Here is a 20,086-nt window from a genome sequence, read left to right as displayed (position 1 = left end):
GATTATAATATTGAATAAAGCCATTAATAAAATAAATATTATTATATATTATCTAAGTTTACTTACAGTAATGTATAAATTAACTATATACAGAGAGGAATTTCCAGGTAGTTGATATTTTCATATGGCAATGGTTCATAAACTTCTGATTGTGGTTTAGAATGAATGTGAACTCTTAACTTAGTATGTGTATGCATACGATCGTAGAGAATTGAAAAGTAACTGAACGGCAAATTAATAAATTTACAACTCTGTGAATATATTTAGGTTAATGGTCTTATGAAACTTCATTTTTCAGTCAACCTCTAACTATGTAAGAAAAAATTATTATGTTAAACATGGATTCCCCATGTACAAATTTTCATTTGTAATAATTTTTCCTACTTATATCTATCTCTATCTTAGAATTCAAGTTTGCCGTAGTAATTTTTATAAAAAGTTGACGAGTAATGCCTAAGATTTAAACAAGGCGATATATCAAGATTCAAATTAAGTTAGATTACCGATTACTTTTATTGATAGGACTGAAGCACGTGTATTCAGACTTTTTATAAACTATTAGAGTATATTAGTACAGAGTTTTCAGAGATTGGGGAACTTTAGTAGTTTAAATCATATGCTAATCTAAATTAAACAATCATTTAAACCAGGAACCATTGGACAGCTGTTCCATTCGGGTATGAGACTTCTCAACGGTACACATTCATGACTCCATTAAGAAGAGAAGCGAGAATCTTGAGGTCTCGAGGTAGGCGCTTAGCTTCGGTACCAACGAGTTGGCATTCGGTAATTTACATATCTAATTTCAGTTAATTCTTGATATTGTACGTCCATCTTTCATAACATGCAGCAGATAACCATTTGACACCTCCACTCACGGCTTCTCAGTAAAATCCATCAAATTGCCAGTCGTAGTTTATCGCTAGTGAGCACAAGATTATTGGTGGCACAAAAAGTGTGTGAAGACTAATAAGATTCCACAGTCTGGTACATAGTAATATCGCAAATCGATTGAAGTAAGACATGCACACCATTGAATGCTGGCTTGATAACCTGAAAGTTAAGTAATTATAATGAGACCGAAAGCCCTGGGTCGATTTATGATGGGGTCGTGGATTCATACTTCCAAGGAGTCCTATGTTAGCATGAAAAATCTATCTAGTGGTTCTTGGTTTCGGATGATTGTCTAGCTATGATTGGTATGTGATGTGAATTATTAATGTTGAAGTATTCTAAATCTAGAGTGAATACTTTTGTGTACTAAAGAGAGAAGGGTGAATTAAGGAAACAGTTGAATAACTTTCGTAAAAATAAACTTAATGCATCAATTTTCCCAAATATTTACTCGAACTTTAAATCTTTTAATTACATAAGCAAGGATGAGGAGTTAAAATCTCAGCAGAAAAATCGATTCTCATTAAGAATGACAACATCAAGCCTCTAAAAATAGTTTATATAAATAAGTAGGTTTTTAAAATTATTTATGATAAACTAAAAGTTGAAATTTCCCAACTATCGGGATGAATAAAACATGTAGAAAAGTGACTTTAAAAAAACGAAATCTAAGAACCAAAACACATTTTAACCAATGGCAATGCTGTTACCATAGTATTTTTGTTAAAATGTTGGTATATCGCCACGTATTATATATATATATATATATATATATATATATATATATTGTAATCCATTATGTTTTGGAAAATCAAATTTTGTGTCAATTGATGTAGTCAATTTAAAACTGCAATGGAGAGTTTTTTTGGAAAATTTTCGGCATTAATGCATTTTTGAAGTCTACCATTTCCCTCTAGCAAATTTGGGTTTGTTTGGTTGCTTTTTTGTGTGCGATAAGGATTAGGACTGTAATAATTAATTCAATAATACTCCTAATAGCATCCAAATAATGACTTTATGTTCCCTTTAAGCACACTTAACGGCTTACATTCAATAATGTGCCCATCCTTAATGAGTACTTACTTAATTACTCATGCATGTTACCCCTCGTGAGCCATAAACTGTCGATCAAGAAAATACTGACAAGAAAAAATCTTAATGACTACACACATAAAACTAATGTAGGAATTCATGTAAAATCTCTTCATATAAGGATGAGCTATGTGAAGGATATTTGCATTTACTGTATGGTTTTGATTATAAGATAAACCGGATAGTAATTAACAAGTTCATAGTAAGCTCGATGGTAACAATGTTAGAAAAATAACCCATCTGGACTATCCGAGTGGTAATTTTACTATTATTCAGACATTTACTCATCTGCATTCTTCTTTTGGTATTATTGAGTTCCACCTAGATAAAGCTCTGAAGTCATTAATTCTCTTAATTACAGATGAACTTTTCTTAAAAATGTACAAGTCAGGAAATACAATAGTTAGTAAGGCTGAAATATTTTTACAAATTTATAGGCATTATAGACGTTCAAAGAATAGCTTTCTGTATAAGGTTTGGTTTTTCTTATTTTATAGTAGTGATTGAAAAGCGATTACATTCTAAATTTGAATACAATCACGTAAAAATTATAGTAAATCATGAAGATATGATTTGTACTAAATTAACTTACAAAACGTTGTGTAAAATAGATAAGTGCTAAAATGTTTTAGATATAGTTCAGAACATATGTAGTTAACCAAGTTTAGACTTAAATGAACACCCAATGTTAGTAGCGGCTGATGATTCAGGAATATCTAGAATTCACTGTAAAAACTAAACAATTGGTCTTTGACCAAGTGAATTAATGGTATCGTATTTTTTGAGAAACTAATAAGGGCTGAATTCAACCATATGTAAGATTTTTGTAAAGTGATACCGATGTATACAAACCTAAAACAGATGTCGAATCTACCGTTGTTTCCTCTAGTATATCATTAAATCTCAGACCGAGATGAAATATTCCTTCAAACTAAGCGAGTCTCCAGATACACACTAAAACGTCTACATCAACTCGATCTCATGATATGTAACTTGTCAGATTCCAACCTTTGAGAGATTTGTCACACTATTAAAGTGTATCAGAAACACGATCGTAAATGCACTGACAGACTGATTAAAAAAACTGTTCAAAGATAAAACCACAAAATTAAATAAATAAAAAATGAAGACATTTTATTAATTTCCAGCTTTATCTAATTTAACAATGGTAATCAAAGCTAAAAACTTAAAGTACCAAGCCCAGGAAATACAGAGCTTCTTAGTTGAATATAGTTCCTGCCTGTTATAAGAAAGGAATGATGACAGGTTTACGGAAACATGTGAAAGTATACTATAAATATACGAAAACATGTGACAATCAATCCCGAAACATCTAAATGGTTTATCAACATGAGCACTTAGAGGGGAAATTTGGGGACAAACACTGGATATCGATAACGATCATGATTTTCATTTGAACTATACTTGTTAGATTAAGCAATATAGATGAACTACGCTTTCGTACATCAAAAAAAAGACGTAAAAATTTACATGAAAGTGAAACAAACATGCATGATATCACATATGACACATAGATTTATAAATAGTTTTACTTTATTTATTATTGCGCCCACTGTTTTTTGCTCATTAGTCAACAGATTTATGTATTAAAGTAAAACAGTAAGTGTAATCACAACTAAAGTATCCATAAATTTCCTGATCATCTTATTTTTTATAGGTAATCTAAGTGAGAAATATCAAAATATATTTCATCGAAATCCACTTTTTGTTGGTATGAGAGTTCCATTTGCAAAAGAAATTGATCCATTGGATAAACGACTAGCTAAAGTTTCCAAACTAACTCTTGGATTTATAAAGGTAATTGAAAATTGTGACACATTTTTTATTTCCTAAAAGGGAGAACAAGAAAAGTATGGCAATCATTTAAATAAGTAGCCGCTTACTGAGTTATAATAATAATTTTAGTAAATATATTTGAGTGCCATATATTTGAAATTATATTTTATGAGTTAGCAGAGTTCGGAATTCCAGTACCTCCGTAATTAGGGTTTTTCGAATTCTGTTTGTTTTATGTGTGGTTTTTGTGGTGGTAATTTTTATGTTCGGAGCTGTGAAGTTTTAATGTGAAAAATTACCCTAGCATCGTTGATGTATGTGGTGTTAATAACATTTAAGGTGTCGATATATTAATCAACTAATGTTTACATGTTAGAGACTTATTGTTGCGAAGATAATATTTGACTCTGCATATTCATTTACATTGAGGGACGTTTTTAAGCAAAATTAACACTACAGCAAACCGGAAACTATTTTATTGCTAAATAAGAAGAATTTTGTATTTTGATAAGATTTTCTACGAGAAACTGAACAATTTAGATGTTTCCATTGTTACTATAAGTCTTGACATTAGGTAGGTTATATCTATTCCACCACAAATCAAGTGATAAAAAATAAGTCAGACATGATCGAGTACAATCTTTATGCTTTAGTTTTAGGATCATGACAATAAATTTCATATGCATTTGGCTTCAGATTGTGAATTTAGTGTGATATCATGTGTTGGAGTACACAATAATAAATATAAATTATAGTAGGAATTTCAAACATATTCATTATCAATCGTGTGATCATGAAAATTATAGCTCACTCATCAGACCAATAAATTAAAGTCTGGAACATAGGTATTTCTGAGACTTCATCATAGTAATTTATGAATAACCACATGGAAACAAAAACACGCTTGTTTATAATACGTAATTTGGACTAATATTCTATAGAAAAAAATTCCTAATTAGTATGGAGGTTTAAATAATTTTCTTGTGTCAAGTGGATATAAGTATCAGCTTTTCTAACCAAAGTATAGCAAACTTCTATTGATAAAAATATTACTTTTTACAACGATATGCTGTTTGTTGCTGAGGAAAAAAGCCTGAAAATAGAATGAATTTGCCAGTATAGAGTTGTGGAGATTGCTGGGTTTTTGATTGGGATCATGAGTCGATGAATGTAGGACCAGCATTTGAAACCTGGACGACTGTTTCGTCCACCATCCCTCACTGCCGAGGAGTTCCTTACTAGGGCGAAACGGTCTTTCAGTGCTTCCAGGTTTTTGTTAGTGGTCTAACACTAATCGACTCATGATTTCAATCAAAAATAAATTCGCTTTATTCTACAGTGTTTTCGTCCTTTCTTTGTTTAAAGTTTTCACTGGATGACCAGTTGTATGAGACTTTTCGGTGATTTTTTCCAAATATGACTGTATAACGTCCATATAATTTGAACAGTGAATTTAAAATAATGTAAATAGATAGAATAATTGAAAAAGGTTGTTATTGGAGCTCTATATTCACAAATTATACTCTATATACTTGATTCATATTAACCTATTCTTCTACTTGATTATAAATATTTTGTTTTATATAAACAATAACTTTCATTTAATTCATTCGCGAATAGCCTTGATTACTTTTTAATCTTTTAAAATCTTTATATATTATTGGTGTGTTAGACTTGTCTTCGAATCGATGCTAACGATCGACCGACATCATCTGCTCTTTTGCGAAGTGAATATTTCACTCGTGAAAATTTTGCATCTATATTCTTGGAAGAGCTAAAAACATTAATTAAAAACGAAACAAACATAAATATACCTTCATCCTCTACGAATATCACTAGTGACAATAGTATCGTTAACAATCTGAACAGTAATAGTAACCAAATACAAGTTAAAAATAATCAACCATGTAATGCCAGTAATAATAATAACAGTAATACTGTACAGTCAAAGGTTTCTACCACAAGCACAACGACAATAACACCAACAATATCTTTTACTACTACTACTACTACTACTACCACCACTGGTAATACTTATCCTAATGCCAGTACTACAACAACTACTGCCGTCAAACTTTTCCTGTCAGATATAATGAATGTGAAAAATCAAAATAAAGATAAAACAACAACTCCAAATCGTGTTGATTTGTCAGTAACATCACAAACTGGTCTACATAATAGTGAAATTGATGAAGTGAGTTGTCTCAGTACACTTTGCTTTATGCACATTATAACTTGTAAGAATGTTTGACAATTGACTAGAATTGTTTTAATTGTGCGAATCGAATTTAATATATGATCCAAATAAACTATGAAGCTAAATTGATATCATGAACGAATCAATGTTAGACAACCATTGGAAACCTGAAAGAACTGGACAGCCGTTTCGTCCTAGTATGGGACTCCTGTCTTGCGAGGCAGTTACTCACTGAAGACAATGGTGGACGGTCGCACAATATCGTCGATTGGTTGAAGTCAGACAATAATACCGTTGGATGCCAGCTCAGTGGTCTATAGGTTCAGCGTTCATGCGCGAGACTGAAGACCCTGGGTTTGAGTCCCGCGTGCGGGATTGTGGATGCACACTGCTGAGAGGTCCCATACTAGGACAAAACGGCCGTCCAGTGCTTCCAGGTTTTCAGTGGTGATCTAACATTGATCGGTTCATGATCTCAATTAAAATTCAACAATCTCCACAACCCTATACTGATAAAACTATGAATAGTTTTTTTAATACTCAATAACCTAAGTCTAGCTGGATATAATAAAAACTTAAATTTACAAGTTGTTTCAAATTAAAATGATAGAAATAACAGATGAGTCTGTCTTATTTAATAAGTCACATTTTTGTGAACATCATTACAGCAATTAACGAAAAAACAACTATGGAAACTGAATATTGTGTCTTGGAGTTCAATAAAAACATGGACCAATTTCATAAAAAATTACTTGGATTAAAATATAATAGACCTTCAGCTAACCGACTGTTTCGATACTGAATGATAAAATTCAAACTTTACCGTAATTATAAATGTACTGAAAGTAGTACTTTTGTATTTTCATATAATCTATAAATTGATATTACCATGTATGTAACATGGAATGAACTCTTTTATAAGCCTGTCTGAAGATCGAGTGTTTAAAAAAGAAATCTTTATTCTACGAAAAGGAAACCGATAGTATTTAAAACCGAATGTATTTGTCTATCAATTTCTGTGCCTGTCAGATAAGTATAACAGTATTTCAGTGATAAAAAGATGGGACTTACTATAAAATAGAAATAAACATAACCATTACTAATTTTTTTTTGGTATAATTGTTTTATGTATAGTGCACCTACGGATATTTGTGATAGGTATTGTATTTAGTAAGTGGATTCTGTTATCCTTTTCAGGGTTAACGAGATTCCGTAAAGTAAGTTTTCAAAGAAAATAAATAAAGTTTCCTTTGATATCTACTAATTTTTATTAACACCACTGTTGGGAATAACTCTAAAACTTCGTTCCTCCTCTGACTTCAAAGCATTCAATCGATTTTGCAAAGACATATCGGAATCGTTAAATATCAGGACGTAAATTTTCAGAGCAATTAGAATATATGAGATAATACTGTCGAATTTGTATTGTGTAGAATAGGTTTTTAAATCCTGAAAATGTTTTCATAAAGCAATTGTAGCATATATTCAATACATTCCTAAGTAATCAAGACTTACATATTCTTTTATATAATTTTGTAGATTATTATTCTTATCACACATAAATGGAATAAACAGATTGCTATGAAAGGTTCATGAAATGATGTAAAAGTGTTTTTTTTTGCATATCAGAACCTTTGGAAGACTAAACTTGATGTTTTCATTTATTACATTTTATCTGTACTACATTCCCACTATCAGTATACTTAAAACGAATGTGTTTTAGATTCATTCAGTATTGTCTGTTTGAATCTTCCCATCGATTTGTTAGGACTGCAACTGGTCAGTCTCTATTTGGCATATGTACATACTGTGCGTATTGCCTCAATATAGCCTTAATTCACAAGCATGGTAAGCAGAGATGGATAGTGGCTAGCAGTGGAATCCAGGACGCGCGTTTCGTCCTATTTGGGACTCGTCAGCTGGATGTACCTGCATCTCAGAGTTGATGTTCACTCTGGGACTCGAACCCAGTACCCTCGCTTCAAACGCCATCGCGTTATCCACTCGGCCACTGAGTCCTGATAGCCACTTGCTTGTGCAATGGGGTGAAGTTTAAATTCATTCAGTATTGTCTGTTTGAATCTTTTGTTTGAATGTTTTTTAGGTTATTTATTTATTTCATGTACAAAACGCATTTTTATATATTTTGTTTTTAGCAAAATAAATCATCTAATATATCTACTGGCTTTTCAAGTAATACTAAACCTACACAATTGGAAGGGAATAAAATAAAATCTACTATGGCTGAACAGGTTAATTTAACATATGTAGCGTCTAAATCAAGAGTTGCAACTAAATCACAATTGTATAATGAGTATTTGGTACATGATGAAAATATAGATCCACATGTTAGTTACACGTTTTATTTATTTTATCTTTGTTAAATTTCCTTAAGATTTTTTTTTCAGGTTTCCTAGACCCAGTTCATCCAATTTTTTACTTTCTAATGTTTATATAACTATTGAAAACTATGTACATTATAACAACAGTAATTTCAAATTTAGACGGTTTGGTCCATCGATCGCTTTTATATGATAATATTCTTGAATAATCATCTTTGAATAAAGTGTACGTAAATGTAAGAGTATTTCACATTAAATACGAACTAAGAAGTTATTTCAAACGTAAATACACTATTCTTTTCCCAGATAGCCATTAATATTTAGCGCCTGGGTAAAACGTTTTCAGTAGTCCGTCAGAACGTTGGAAATCTGATAAAACATGTATTTGCTTTGTAATAGCCTAATTCGACCTTCCTATATCTGCTTTTCTATGAACGTATGGTCTTTTCAACATAACAGCCAATTGGATTCACGCTGTCGAATATCAACTTTCTTTTCTTGATTTTTTTTTACAGTCATATATTAAAAAAGGTTTCAGTAGTAGTTTATCTGTTTTGAATATATTGTATACCCGCAATCTTAGGCAAACTGGTGCTTCCTGAGGAATTCGAACCTAGATCACCTGCTAACTAGCTCCAACTACTTAAAATCTTGACAAACTACATGTCATCCAAAGGCATCTAGGCTAGTGATGACATCGCAACTTGATTGATACATTTCTATCAGTCTTAAAAAACTGGAAAAAGTGATATTTGTCAGTACTTAGTTATTAATCAATCGTATAAAACTATGCATAGCTGAATGAACTTTTTTAGAAAAAACAATGTTTATATATTCAAAACCACAAGTTTTTGGTTAATTCATCACCTATGCCGATGCTTTTCCACAAAGTATACATGCTAGATAGGGTATTGTGGACCTTTCGTTCTTTTCTTTGCTTACTTAAACGTTTTAAAGTATGACCATTTAACAATAAACATATTTTTTTAAATTCTCAATCTTAAGCATTTGTTAGATACAATGAAAGTTTCAAGAAAGCCACACTATGGATCAGATAATGTTTTGAATAGGAACGATGATTCTGATTCAAAAGAATCATTCGCAGTAACTGAAAAAATGAATGATCGGTTGAATGAGATGCCTTCTATTCCACAAGTACGTAGTTTGATGTGAAAACGTAAAGTAAAACCATGTTGATATATTACAAATGCAGACAGTTAATATAAAACATTTTAACCTTTTATTACAGTCTTGTAATCTGATTATTTAGCCTTGGTTAGAAATTCTTCTGGTTTATGAAATCACGAATTTATTTAAGTATGGTACTCTCCTTCGGTATTCATTCCCGACCCACCAAGGATCGAACCTAGGATCTTGTCCAATATTAATGGATAAAAGATTTGATCATGGTGAAGAATATGAACAATCTATTCATCCACAGTCATTATTTTGAAAGAAATTATATATTTTACGATTTTATTACGGCTCATTGGGAAAATTGTGTTTAATTTTGGGTATATAAACTCAATATCTAACTTTATTGGTATTTTCTAGAAGCTATGAGATGATTTTTCGTTGAAAAAAAGAGTTAGAGGATAATCAAATCCCTTTTTAACATACCACAGTGTTATATCAACCTATTTTCCCTTTGGTATATTACATGAAAAGAATATCATCCCTGTCACAAGGTAACATCATCCATGAATCTATTGAGAACTATAGTGTACTGAAAGGCTGATTTTCTAACTTTAAAATTTTCAGTAGTGCACAAGGGTGAGTCTACGAAGTCCATGCTCTATGGAGCTCAGTGGTGTAATTCATTCGCGTGCTCATCTACACTCTGCAATCAGTCAATTATCTAATGTCATGAGGTTTGCCAGATACTTACTATGTTAAAAATATTTTTTAATACAAGTATTCTTTTTTAAAATTATTTACCATTTTGTGCAATACAAATTTCTAAAGAATATGTTTGTAAAACTTATTTTTCCTTAATAGGTAATTTTTATTACCCGCTCATATCATTCAGAAAGAATATTACTGATCGCTAAATTCTCGATATTCTGTGAAAACAGGACACAACACGCACTTTCGACTCACTTTTTAGTTGAAGTAATAATTTCGGAGTAGTACAAGTTGCTTTATTAATACATTTAACAGATCAGGTGTAGTTTCATTTTATTATCTCTAAGAAACACTTTATTCTCGATGCAACCAGATTGCTCAAACTGTAACAAACGGGTCGAACTTAAACCTTTCATCCCAGTAGCTGAAACTGAAATAAACTAACGATTCAACCACTAATATTAAAATATACGGTACTTTATAGCTCTGAAATGCACGTCTTCTAACATAATTATACTTATAGAAATTACCTATCAATCTAGAACTCAGTTTATTTACTTGTTGAATTTCTTTTCTTTCCTGTTGATACTATGAAAAATTTAGACTCTATTGAAGTTAACTGGTGTAATCAACTAATATCTAAGATCATGCTGATTATAATCAATAAAGTTTATATCATATCATCAATGTTTTTTACTTTTTTATATCAGAAGTCATTTGGTCTACTTACGACGGTTAAATGTAAGAGCCCGAAACCAACAAATCCAATCTCAAAGCCTTCTATATTAGAAGATTTACGTGAACCTTTGAATGATACTGACTTATCCTCTGCTTCTATATCAATATCCCCGTTACAAGTAACAAATTTAACCATTAATGAACAGTCAATAATAAATACTACTAACCAATCTCCGTTCAATAGCAGTTTTGTTGCCAAGGTTCGTTGATGGGGTCATATCATATATATATATATATATATATATATAATTCATTCACAATATGCATAAATCATATGCACTGTAAAAAATATGAATGAATTCTATATTATTCAACTAAATTATAATGTTAAATTCGTCAATAACACACCATTGATTGCTATAGTATGGTGGTCAGTTATTTATTAAGTGTTTAGTGATTTTCGATGATAAAACTTATATTTAAGGTTGATATGTCCTTTTTTATTAATAATAATCTATATTTTCTGCTCACAGATTATAATCATTTATTTGTATTTATAGCAGTCATCCGGTTATCACTTTTACTATTTAAATTGAATTATTGATTTTAGCCGATAATATATATTGTGTATCTGGTTTACACGGGTTGCATTGCCGAAATTAATATTACCACTCTATAGAAAACAAGAAAATCATTAAAGATAGTTTTTCGTCATGAAGTACCATTGAAAGTTAAGAATATTGGACTATTATGTCATCTTATGTTTGACCTTTTTTAATATTTTGAGTAGGCACTTCTAAAGAAAACTTAAAAAATAAACCACTGATAATTGTACTTTGTTTCCTAATGATTTCTATTTATTAACTGTTCATGACAGAAAACTGATATCCAATCTAAATCAGCCTCTACAACTCATTCATTTCAGTTCATTGTTTTTTCTACAAATGTAATAATTTCATGCTGGAATTCCCACTTTTTACTGCCAACCGAATAAAAAACAGATAAGATACATTTAATGATTTCGTAATAATAATAGTAGTAAAAATAATCCCTATTTTAAATATCGTATATTTGAATACACTTAAAATTTCTCAGCAAAGAATATGTAGTATCACAGTAAACTCCTATTTTTAACCCTTTGGAATTAAAAAAATTAGTATAAAATGTTTTATAAGTGATTATCTGTCACTTATTTTCTTCCACGAATGTTCACTATCAATCTTGCTTCCATAACACTCCATTCATTGCATAATGAATTTGATGTATACATTTTATAATAATTGCCTCTGATATCTACGAAGAACAGATAAAAACGAAAATTCACCAAGCATTAATGGTTCTCCCTGAATCAGTGTTACATCTTAACCACTTGATAAAAGCCCTCAAGTGCATGTGGTCATTACGTATAATTAGTCAACTAAAGTAAATAAAACAGAATGATGTATGTTTGTAAATGTGAACAGGTCACTGGATAAAATACATGATAAATTACTTTGATAGTAAATTCCACACTAGGGAGATGATTTCATAGTTTGTATGTAATTCTGTTACTAATAATTGTAAAGCTTTGTTCGTAATGATCCAGAAAGACCTAAATCGAGCAAACTATTTAGAGTTGCACTGTAACCATGATTCTTTCTATATGCCTTTCTTATTCTAACACAGGTTACTGAAGTGCCAAATGAACAAATCGACTGCACTTCAACAGTTATAGAGTCTTCTGCTAGCAAATATTTGGATACAAAATGTGGAGACTCACAACCTAAGGAAATGACTTCAAATAAACGTCTACCTTATCTTACTTTAAGTCAGACTAGTAGCTACCATTTTTTTCCACAACAGTATCGAGGAGTTTATCAAAATTCCCTAAAATCAGACCAAACAAATACATATAATACTGGAATTGTTTCTTCAGGAACAGGATTGTCTTCACTGTCACCACTGTTAACCAATAGTCAAACAGTTAGCAAGCACGAAAATCACCCTACTTTTCAGTCTATCAATATTTCGGCATCTCCATCTATCCCTTTGCAGACATGGACAACACAAAAAAATTCTTCTAATACAAACAACTCATCCAAGTACGTTCGTCTCTTTTTTAAGTACAACAAAAACATTGAATCGTTTCTCTTTTTTGTTATTATTCTTTGAAAGATTATTAGTTTAAACATATGTTTCAACAAAACATATAGATGAATCTCTACTTCATTCGAAAAGTACTTGATGTGCCAAAGAAGTGGGATTTCAGTGTAAGAAATGATTTAATCTTGTGTGGTAAACTGTTACATAAATCTAAATTTCTCGCTCTCTATTTCACACTTAATCTATTCAATAACTGTGTGAAACTTTCCGAAACCCAGCACGTTTAGACTATAAGATAAATATAATTATTTCTTGTTTGTCATAAATGGCCAACTATTCCGTATATTTTTTCGGTTAACATCTAAATGTAGTTTTTTTTCCATACAAATGAGATATGAAAATTTCATAGAAATCATTTGTTGTCTATTATGTCGAATAAACACTTTGGATAGTTTAATAAATTAATCAATCAAGGCTTATTTCCTTAAGTGTGACGAACGGGAGTTAATCAAATAAATTCTGAACAATTTGGTTACACAAATATTTGTCAGATGATTGTCTAAAATCTACTAAATAAATCACATTTTTCGCACTAACTCTGTCGACTGATAATGCTCTTAGAATTTATAAAATAAACTAATGGTTTGGAAAGACTTCAATCAATATTCAGGATGGATTTTTCGATGGATTAAGGACTCCTTAGCTAGATGTTTCTACATCTTATTAGTAATGTTCCAATTGATCTTCTAGCGCTGTAAAACAGTTTTGCATCAGAATAAGTGGTAATGATAGTAACCCATTGTTCAACGTTTATGATATACATATATATGTATACATTATTTTCAGTATTTCTTTTTTTATTTTTTGAGGGATTCAAAAAGTCGACGATACTATCAACCTCCAAATCACCACAGAAAATCAACATTTTCTTTGCAATTCCCTATGAATATCAGTCATTCAGTTTGTCAACCGATTTCAACTTCGTTAAGCAATCACTATCATAATCATAATCACCATTTCTCTATACTGCAGCCAATTGGTATAATGCCTTCTCCAAATATCTTTGATACAAATCATGATTATTTGCATCCTGAACAGAATGAATCACGTAGTTATATTGGTCATGTAAATTTTTCAACACGTTCACCGCTACAAAGTTTGTCCCAACAAAATATTTTTAAAAAATCATTTACATCAAATAGTACAACTGGTACAAGTAAACAGGATAATACATATCCTCTTACTGGTAATCAACACTCATTTAGTCCACAAGTTTTACCAGCTTTTACATGTTCTTCATATTCCACGAATCAGTATGGTACCAATACAAAGTCTAATCATAATAATCAGTTTCCTATAAATAGGTTACGTAATTCAGATAGTAAGTTCATATAGTTTATTTTACATTGCTTTTAACCTTATGGTTTTTTCAAAACGTTATTGTGCTTTTTTACTGTAAAGCAACATGAAGTAGAAATTTTCTTGATTAATATTTATTTATACGTAGAATGTCATCATTTATGATGATTGATGTTATCAATTTTTTACGACATAACTTTTATAGATTGTTAGTTGGAACTTATTGGCTATTCTTCAAACCTCTAATGTATTTCCTGTGTGTTCTTATACTTACTATTACAGAGTTCTGGCTTGGAAGCTTACCCAGAAGATGAATAACAGTTTGTTATTTGAAAATGAATTTTAGATATTTACTCATCTGTATTCCTTATGATGAGTGAATATATATTCGTCGTGTTTCAAGCATCTGTCAGACATTTCTGATACATTTTGAAAATTTTATGACTACTGAAAGATTTCTATCTATCCCTAACAAGCTAATATAATTTATTTATCGATACGTTTCTCTATGAATACTTTGACGCTTGTAGACGACTGAAGAAAAAATTGATTACCTATAAATTCTAGATATTCTTTTTTATTCTTACTATTTATATTAACCTGTATTTTTAATAATTATTGTAATGATAAATTTTCTATGGCCTATCTTCAAAGGTTTAGTTCTTACTTCTTAATAAAAAGTAAATATAATCTATTGTCTTGTACATTTTTGCTTTTTTGTTAACAAGTAAAAACAATACTGAAATATACAGTTAAACAATACTTGAACTAATTAGTCCGTTACAAAGTTTCAGGTCATATGTAAACTGTTAAAATACGACACAACCGTTTGTTATGTTTATGTTCGAGATACTATATTCTCTATTTTGATTATATTTCGTTTGGATGACCAATGTTTTAGACTGTCTAAACCCGATTATATGCGGAAGATTTACTAAAATACTAAAAAGTGAAAATGATATTTAAGTAACTTTCATAAACATCATACACTATTATTAACAGCTATCAGGTTTCTTCAATGATGCTGTCAGTCACTGGTTAGATTCATTAGATTGTGTCACAGATTCCAACATATTACTTACTGGGTAGTTTTGGCTTATAAATATACTAAAATGTTGTCGGATAACAGTGAAATAACTCTAACTGATTCGTTTGTATTCATAATTAGTAAATAATTTGCAGGTTAATTATGTATAGTGAATTTTTTGTGGAAATCAAGTCCCACCTTCCTTCTAATCCTTCAAGTTGTTGTTATTTTGATGAATGAGCTAATCGGATTATTTACATGAATCAGACCAACTGAAACTCAACCGGACAACGCGAAATTGCCACTTGTAAACATCACTGTTGAACACCCAATAATGGCGGTTTAAGAACTTGTTGTAAGACCATTTCTGTACGTTGTTGTGTAAACAGTCGTGAATCTGTCTTAAAATCCCTTCCCGTAAGTTTTTTTTTCCGTGACTACATTTTCTTCTCTTCTTATACGCAAAGTTATTCCTTCAACTATCTGTATAAATGTGTATTGTGTCAACCTTTTGGTTCATATGAAGTTATTATTATTCCGTTGTCGTTTTAAAATTTTGAACATTTCTTCGATTCTATTTCGTTTTTTTTAATGACGACAATAGTTTTTGTTTTAGTTGACTTTATATCCTGGCGACTGTCATATTGGGTGGACTAGTTCTTGGTCATTATTGTTTGATTTGATTAAACTGATTTATATGGAAATGATATAAACTTCTTCCTCATTAATGAGAATTTTAGTTTTATTGACAAGTAATTTGTCGTGTGATCCTAGAAATTTTCATGTAATTATCATCTTGTGGTTCAATTTACCTTTGGTTACCTTTGGTATAAACTGAATTTTTCGCGTAGAAAATCATTCCCCGATGAACAGAGATAGCTTCTATTGACAAGTAAGTGTTTTGTGGACTAACACGATCGATTTCTTAATTTGATTCCCTGTATTTTTGTGAGCATCTAATGGTTGTGTTGACCTAATCAAAGACCTTTCACATACTCTATAGCTAACAATGATAGTAACAATATTAATAATAATTTGTTCGAAAATAACCACTAGTTACGTAAAGCATGCCAATTTACAGGGCGAGATCAAATTTTAAGAATTTGTTGGTTGCAAATTATCCAGATATGGTGCAATGATCCTACAGTTAACTGACCACACATTTTTGCATATAGTTTGGTATCTCTTGTTGTTGGTTCTTAAATAGTTGCTATAACATGCTTTTGGAAAAAGAACTTATATAAGTAAAAGGTAGACCGTTTGTTCGAGTTGTATTTTCTGAATACGTATTTCGAGTGTCGTATCAGGATAATATATTCAAGGGTTCTGAATACCTTTTCCTACAGTTCGCTTGTTCATATTGATTCATAGGTCCACTGTTGTCATGAAATTCGGGGTTGTATTGAGTATAGTCCATACTGGTGTATGTCCATCTATAAGAAGGAAAATAAGATAAACAGAGCGAGTGACCCGAAGTATGTTGATATGTCCTATAAAACACGACATACTTCTTTTATATTCTTCTGACTGATCAGTTTGTGTGGTAGGCAGTGACTCACCACAAGTAGCACATGTTCCAACTATCTCAGTTAATCAATAAATTTCACAAATTTACCTATGTTCAGGCTCCTAACCTGAGTATCGCTTACTCAGTGTTCCCAGAATACATGAGTAATGCCTCGAAGAAACCTACGGTTCATATACTAAAAATCTGCCAGTGTACTTTATTCCTAATAGCCATGTTTTACACCCATAAAATGAAACGAAGCAAAGCGCTTCACAGTAAACTCGCTCTCTCTTTGGAAGACCGATATCTTGCTTACGCTACAAGTCACTCGGGTAGGTAAAAGTCACTCTAGTCCTCTGAGTCTGTGCCAATATATCTCCAGACACCGGACCACCAGTGCTGATGACACTTCCAAGACAAACGGATCGGTCGACAAGTCCGACTACTTCACTGTCCATCATTAATTCAAGTCAAGTCACAAGCCAACCCTGAAGTGACATTTTACGTTTGGAGGGACAGAATCTCATTCCGAACATACTTGCATTGTTGCTTAAGATTGTCAGAGGACACTGCATTTTGTTAGTGTTTTCACCGAACAGTCAACAAGTGATATCTTCTATTAAGAGGTCAACTCCGGAAAAGTCAGGTGATGAAAATGCCATCTCTAAATGCATGTCAATGACTACTTTTACTACTTACGCCTGTTACCCCTCGTCGAGGAGCACAGGCCGCACACCAGTATTCTTCATCCAACCCTGTCCTGGGCAATTTTTTCCAGTTGTTATTCATCCTTTTCATATCTGCTTTTATTTCCCGGCGTAACGTGTTCTTTGGTTTTACTCTTTTCTGCTTCCATTCAGGATCCCAAGTTAGCGATTGCCTCGTGATGTAGTGTGGTGATTTCCTCAATGTATGTCCTATCCACTTCCAATATCTTTTCCTAATTTCCTCTTCAGCTGGAAGCTGGTTTGTCCTCTCCCATAAAACGCTGTTGCTAATAGTATCCGGCCAGTGAATTTTGAGTATTTTGCGTAGACAACTGTTTATAAATACTTGTACCTTCCTGATGATGGTCGTAGTAGTTCTCCACATTTCATCTCCGTACAGTAGGACTGTCTTGACGTTCGTATTGAAGATTCTGACTTTGAAATTAGTTGACAGTTGTTTTGAGTTCCATATGTTCTTCAATTGTAGAAATGTGGTCCTTGCCTTGCCAATCCTCGTCTTTACATCTGCATCCGATCCTCCTTGTTTATCAATGATGCTTTCCAGGTACGTGAATGTTTCTACATCTTCCAGAGTCTCTTCACCAAGTGTGATTGGGTTGGTGTTCTCCGTGTCGTATTTGAGAATCTTGCCTTTTACTTTGTGTATGTTGAGGCCTACTGATGCAGAGGCTAATGTTACATTGGTTGTCTTCGTCTGTATTTGTTCATGTGTATGGGATTGGAGGGCTAGGTCATCTGCGAAGTCCAAATCATCTAATTGATTCTGAGATGTCCATTGTACCCCTTCGCCAGTTGTTATATCGATTAATTGTGTATGCGTGCCCAATTTTTATATCGATTGCGTGCGTTCTTGTCCAGTTGATAGATATGACGTCATAAGACCGCCAATTAGAGAGCAGTGAATTTTTTATTGATTGCCCAGTGATACACAAAAGCCGTATGTGCAGTCCTGAGTACTTATCAGTCCTGCTTTCTGCCTATCCCAGCCATTTAAGTCCAGAACACCAATAACAGCCTCGGTAATATGAATCATTATTCTCAAACACACTGGGTTTATATACCAATCAAACAGACCACATCGAACCATAAAATAGAAGATAACATTTGTACAACATTTGGCCAAATGTGGCTGTGAATAGGGGGAAAGTAATCAATAGACTGATGATACCTCAAGAATCATATAATAATAGTTCATAGGTCAAAATAAAGCTTATGATAAATGGAACATGAATAAGAATAGTTTAGTTGCTTAACAATTATACAATAGAAAATATACATATCACATTGTTCCATAAATAGTCCTCAGAGTTAAAATTCATAATTCTCCACGGGATATGACAGCTTCCCGTCAGATGTCGAGGTCTTCATAATCGAGACAATCTTTAGAAAAAAGAGGAAGGGGAGAGTAGAAAGCCTTGTCTGACTCCAGTCCTTACTGGAAATGCATCTATCAGCTGTTCACCACGCGCGACTCTGCACTGTAGTCCGTCGTATGAGTTTTGGATAATGTTGACAATCTTCTCATGAGCCCCATAGTGTCGAAGAAGTTTCCATGAAGTTCTCCTGTCTGTGCACGACCGATCCTTACAGAATCCAGTCTGTTGAACTCAAAGTTGTACGTCTACAGTGTCATTTATCCGGTTGAGTAACACTCTGTTGAAAACTTTTCCTGAAACTGACAACAAATTGATGCCTCTGTAACTCTCACATTTTCTCATATCTCCTTTCTTTGGTATCTTGATGAAATATCCTTCTTTTCAGTCCGTTGGCACTTGTTCCTCTTCCCAAATCTTCTTGAATAGAAGGTGAAGCATGTTTGCAGTTACTTCAATGTCTGACTTCAGTGCTTCTGCTGGTATATTTTCAGGTCCTGCCGCCTTCCCACTTTTGATTTGTCTGATGGCCATCTTGACTTCTTCGATCGTTGGTGGAGTGATATCTATAGGAAGGTCAGTGTATGTTGGTTCGATGTCCGATGGATTCAATGGGGCTGGTCTATTCAGCAGTTCCTCGAAGTATTCTGCCCATCTTTTCCTCTGCTCTTGAGTCTCAGTGATTGTCTTTCCTTCTTTGTCCTTGACTGGTCTCTCTTGTTTACTATATCTCCCTGCCAATTTCTTCCTTGTATCATATAGTTCTTTCATATTCCTTTCTCTTGCAGCTTTCTCCACAATCGTTGCTAGTCCTTCCATGTATTTCTGCTTGTCGGCTTTAATGCTTTTCTTCACTCCCTTGTTTGCTCCTGTGTACTCTGCTTGCGCCTTGACTTTCTCTGCTCGTGTTCGGCTGTTGTTAATTGCTAGTTTCTTGTTCTTCCTTTCTTGAATTTTGTCCAGGGTTTCCATAGAGATCCATTCCTTATGATGATGCTTCTTAGGACCAAGAACCTCCTGACACGTTGAAGTTAGTGCTCCTTTGATCCCTTTCCAATCGAACTGCATATTAGAGTTTTCTTTTTTTGAGTGGATCTTGTAAGGCTTGGAACCTGTTGATGAGTTTGTCAATATGTTGAAGGAAGGCTGTATTGAACCTTTGTAC

The 20,086-nt window shown here is 32.4% G+C and overlaps 1 protein-coding gene across 1 annotated transcript in view; it reads left to right on the top strand.

Moving 5' to 3' along the window:
- The window catches only part of Smp_163380 (serine/threonine kinase), a gene marked incomplete at its 5' end in the record, with an annotated part of 30,963 nt that extends 15,977 nt beyond the window's left edge, over window positions 1–14,986 (top strand). The window contains 9 exons of the mRNA XM_018798975.1: window positions 3,665–3,804; window positions 5,456–5,699; window positions 5,871–5,977; window positions 8,137–8,328; window positions 9,328–9,477; window positions 10,878–11,105; window positions 12,511–12,926; window positions 13,797–14,308; window positions 14,569–14,986. Coding sequence (XP_018646630.1) covers window positions 3,665–3,804; window positions 5,456–5,699; window positions 5,871–5,977; window positions 8,137–8,328; window positions 9,328–9,477; window positions 10,878–11,105; window positions 12,511–12,926; window positions 13,797–14,308; window positions 14,569–14,600 — 2,021 coding nt within the window. The 3' untranslated portion in view covers window positions 14,601–14,986. The remainder of the gene's footprint in view (window positions 1–3,664; window positions 3,805–5,455; window positions 5,700–5,870; window positions 5,978–8,136; window positions 8,329–9,327; window positions 9,478–10,877; window positions 11,106–12,510; window positions 12,927–13,796; window positions 14,309–14,568) is intronic.
- Window positions 14,987–20,086: the final 5,100 nt, after the last annotated feature.

Source organism: Schistosoma mansoni, assembly GCF_000237925.1.
Source record: "Schistosoma mansoni, WGS project CABG00000000 data, supercontig 0149, strain Puerto Rico, whole genome shotgun sequence".
Classification (NCBI taxonomy): Eukaryota; Metazoa; Platyhelminthes; class Trematoda; order Strigeidida; family Schistosomatidae; genus Schistosoma; species Schistosoma mansoni.
This window is presented reverse-complemented; position numbering and strand designations above follow the sequence as displayed.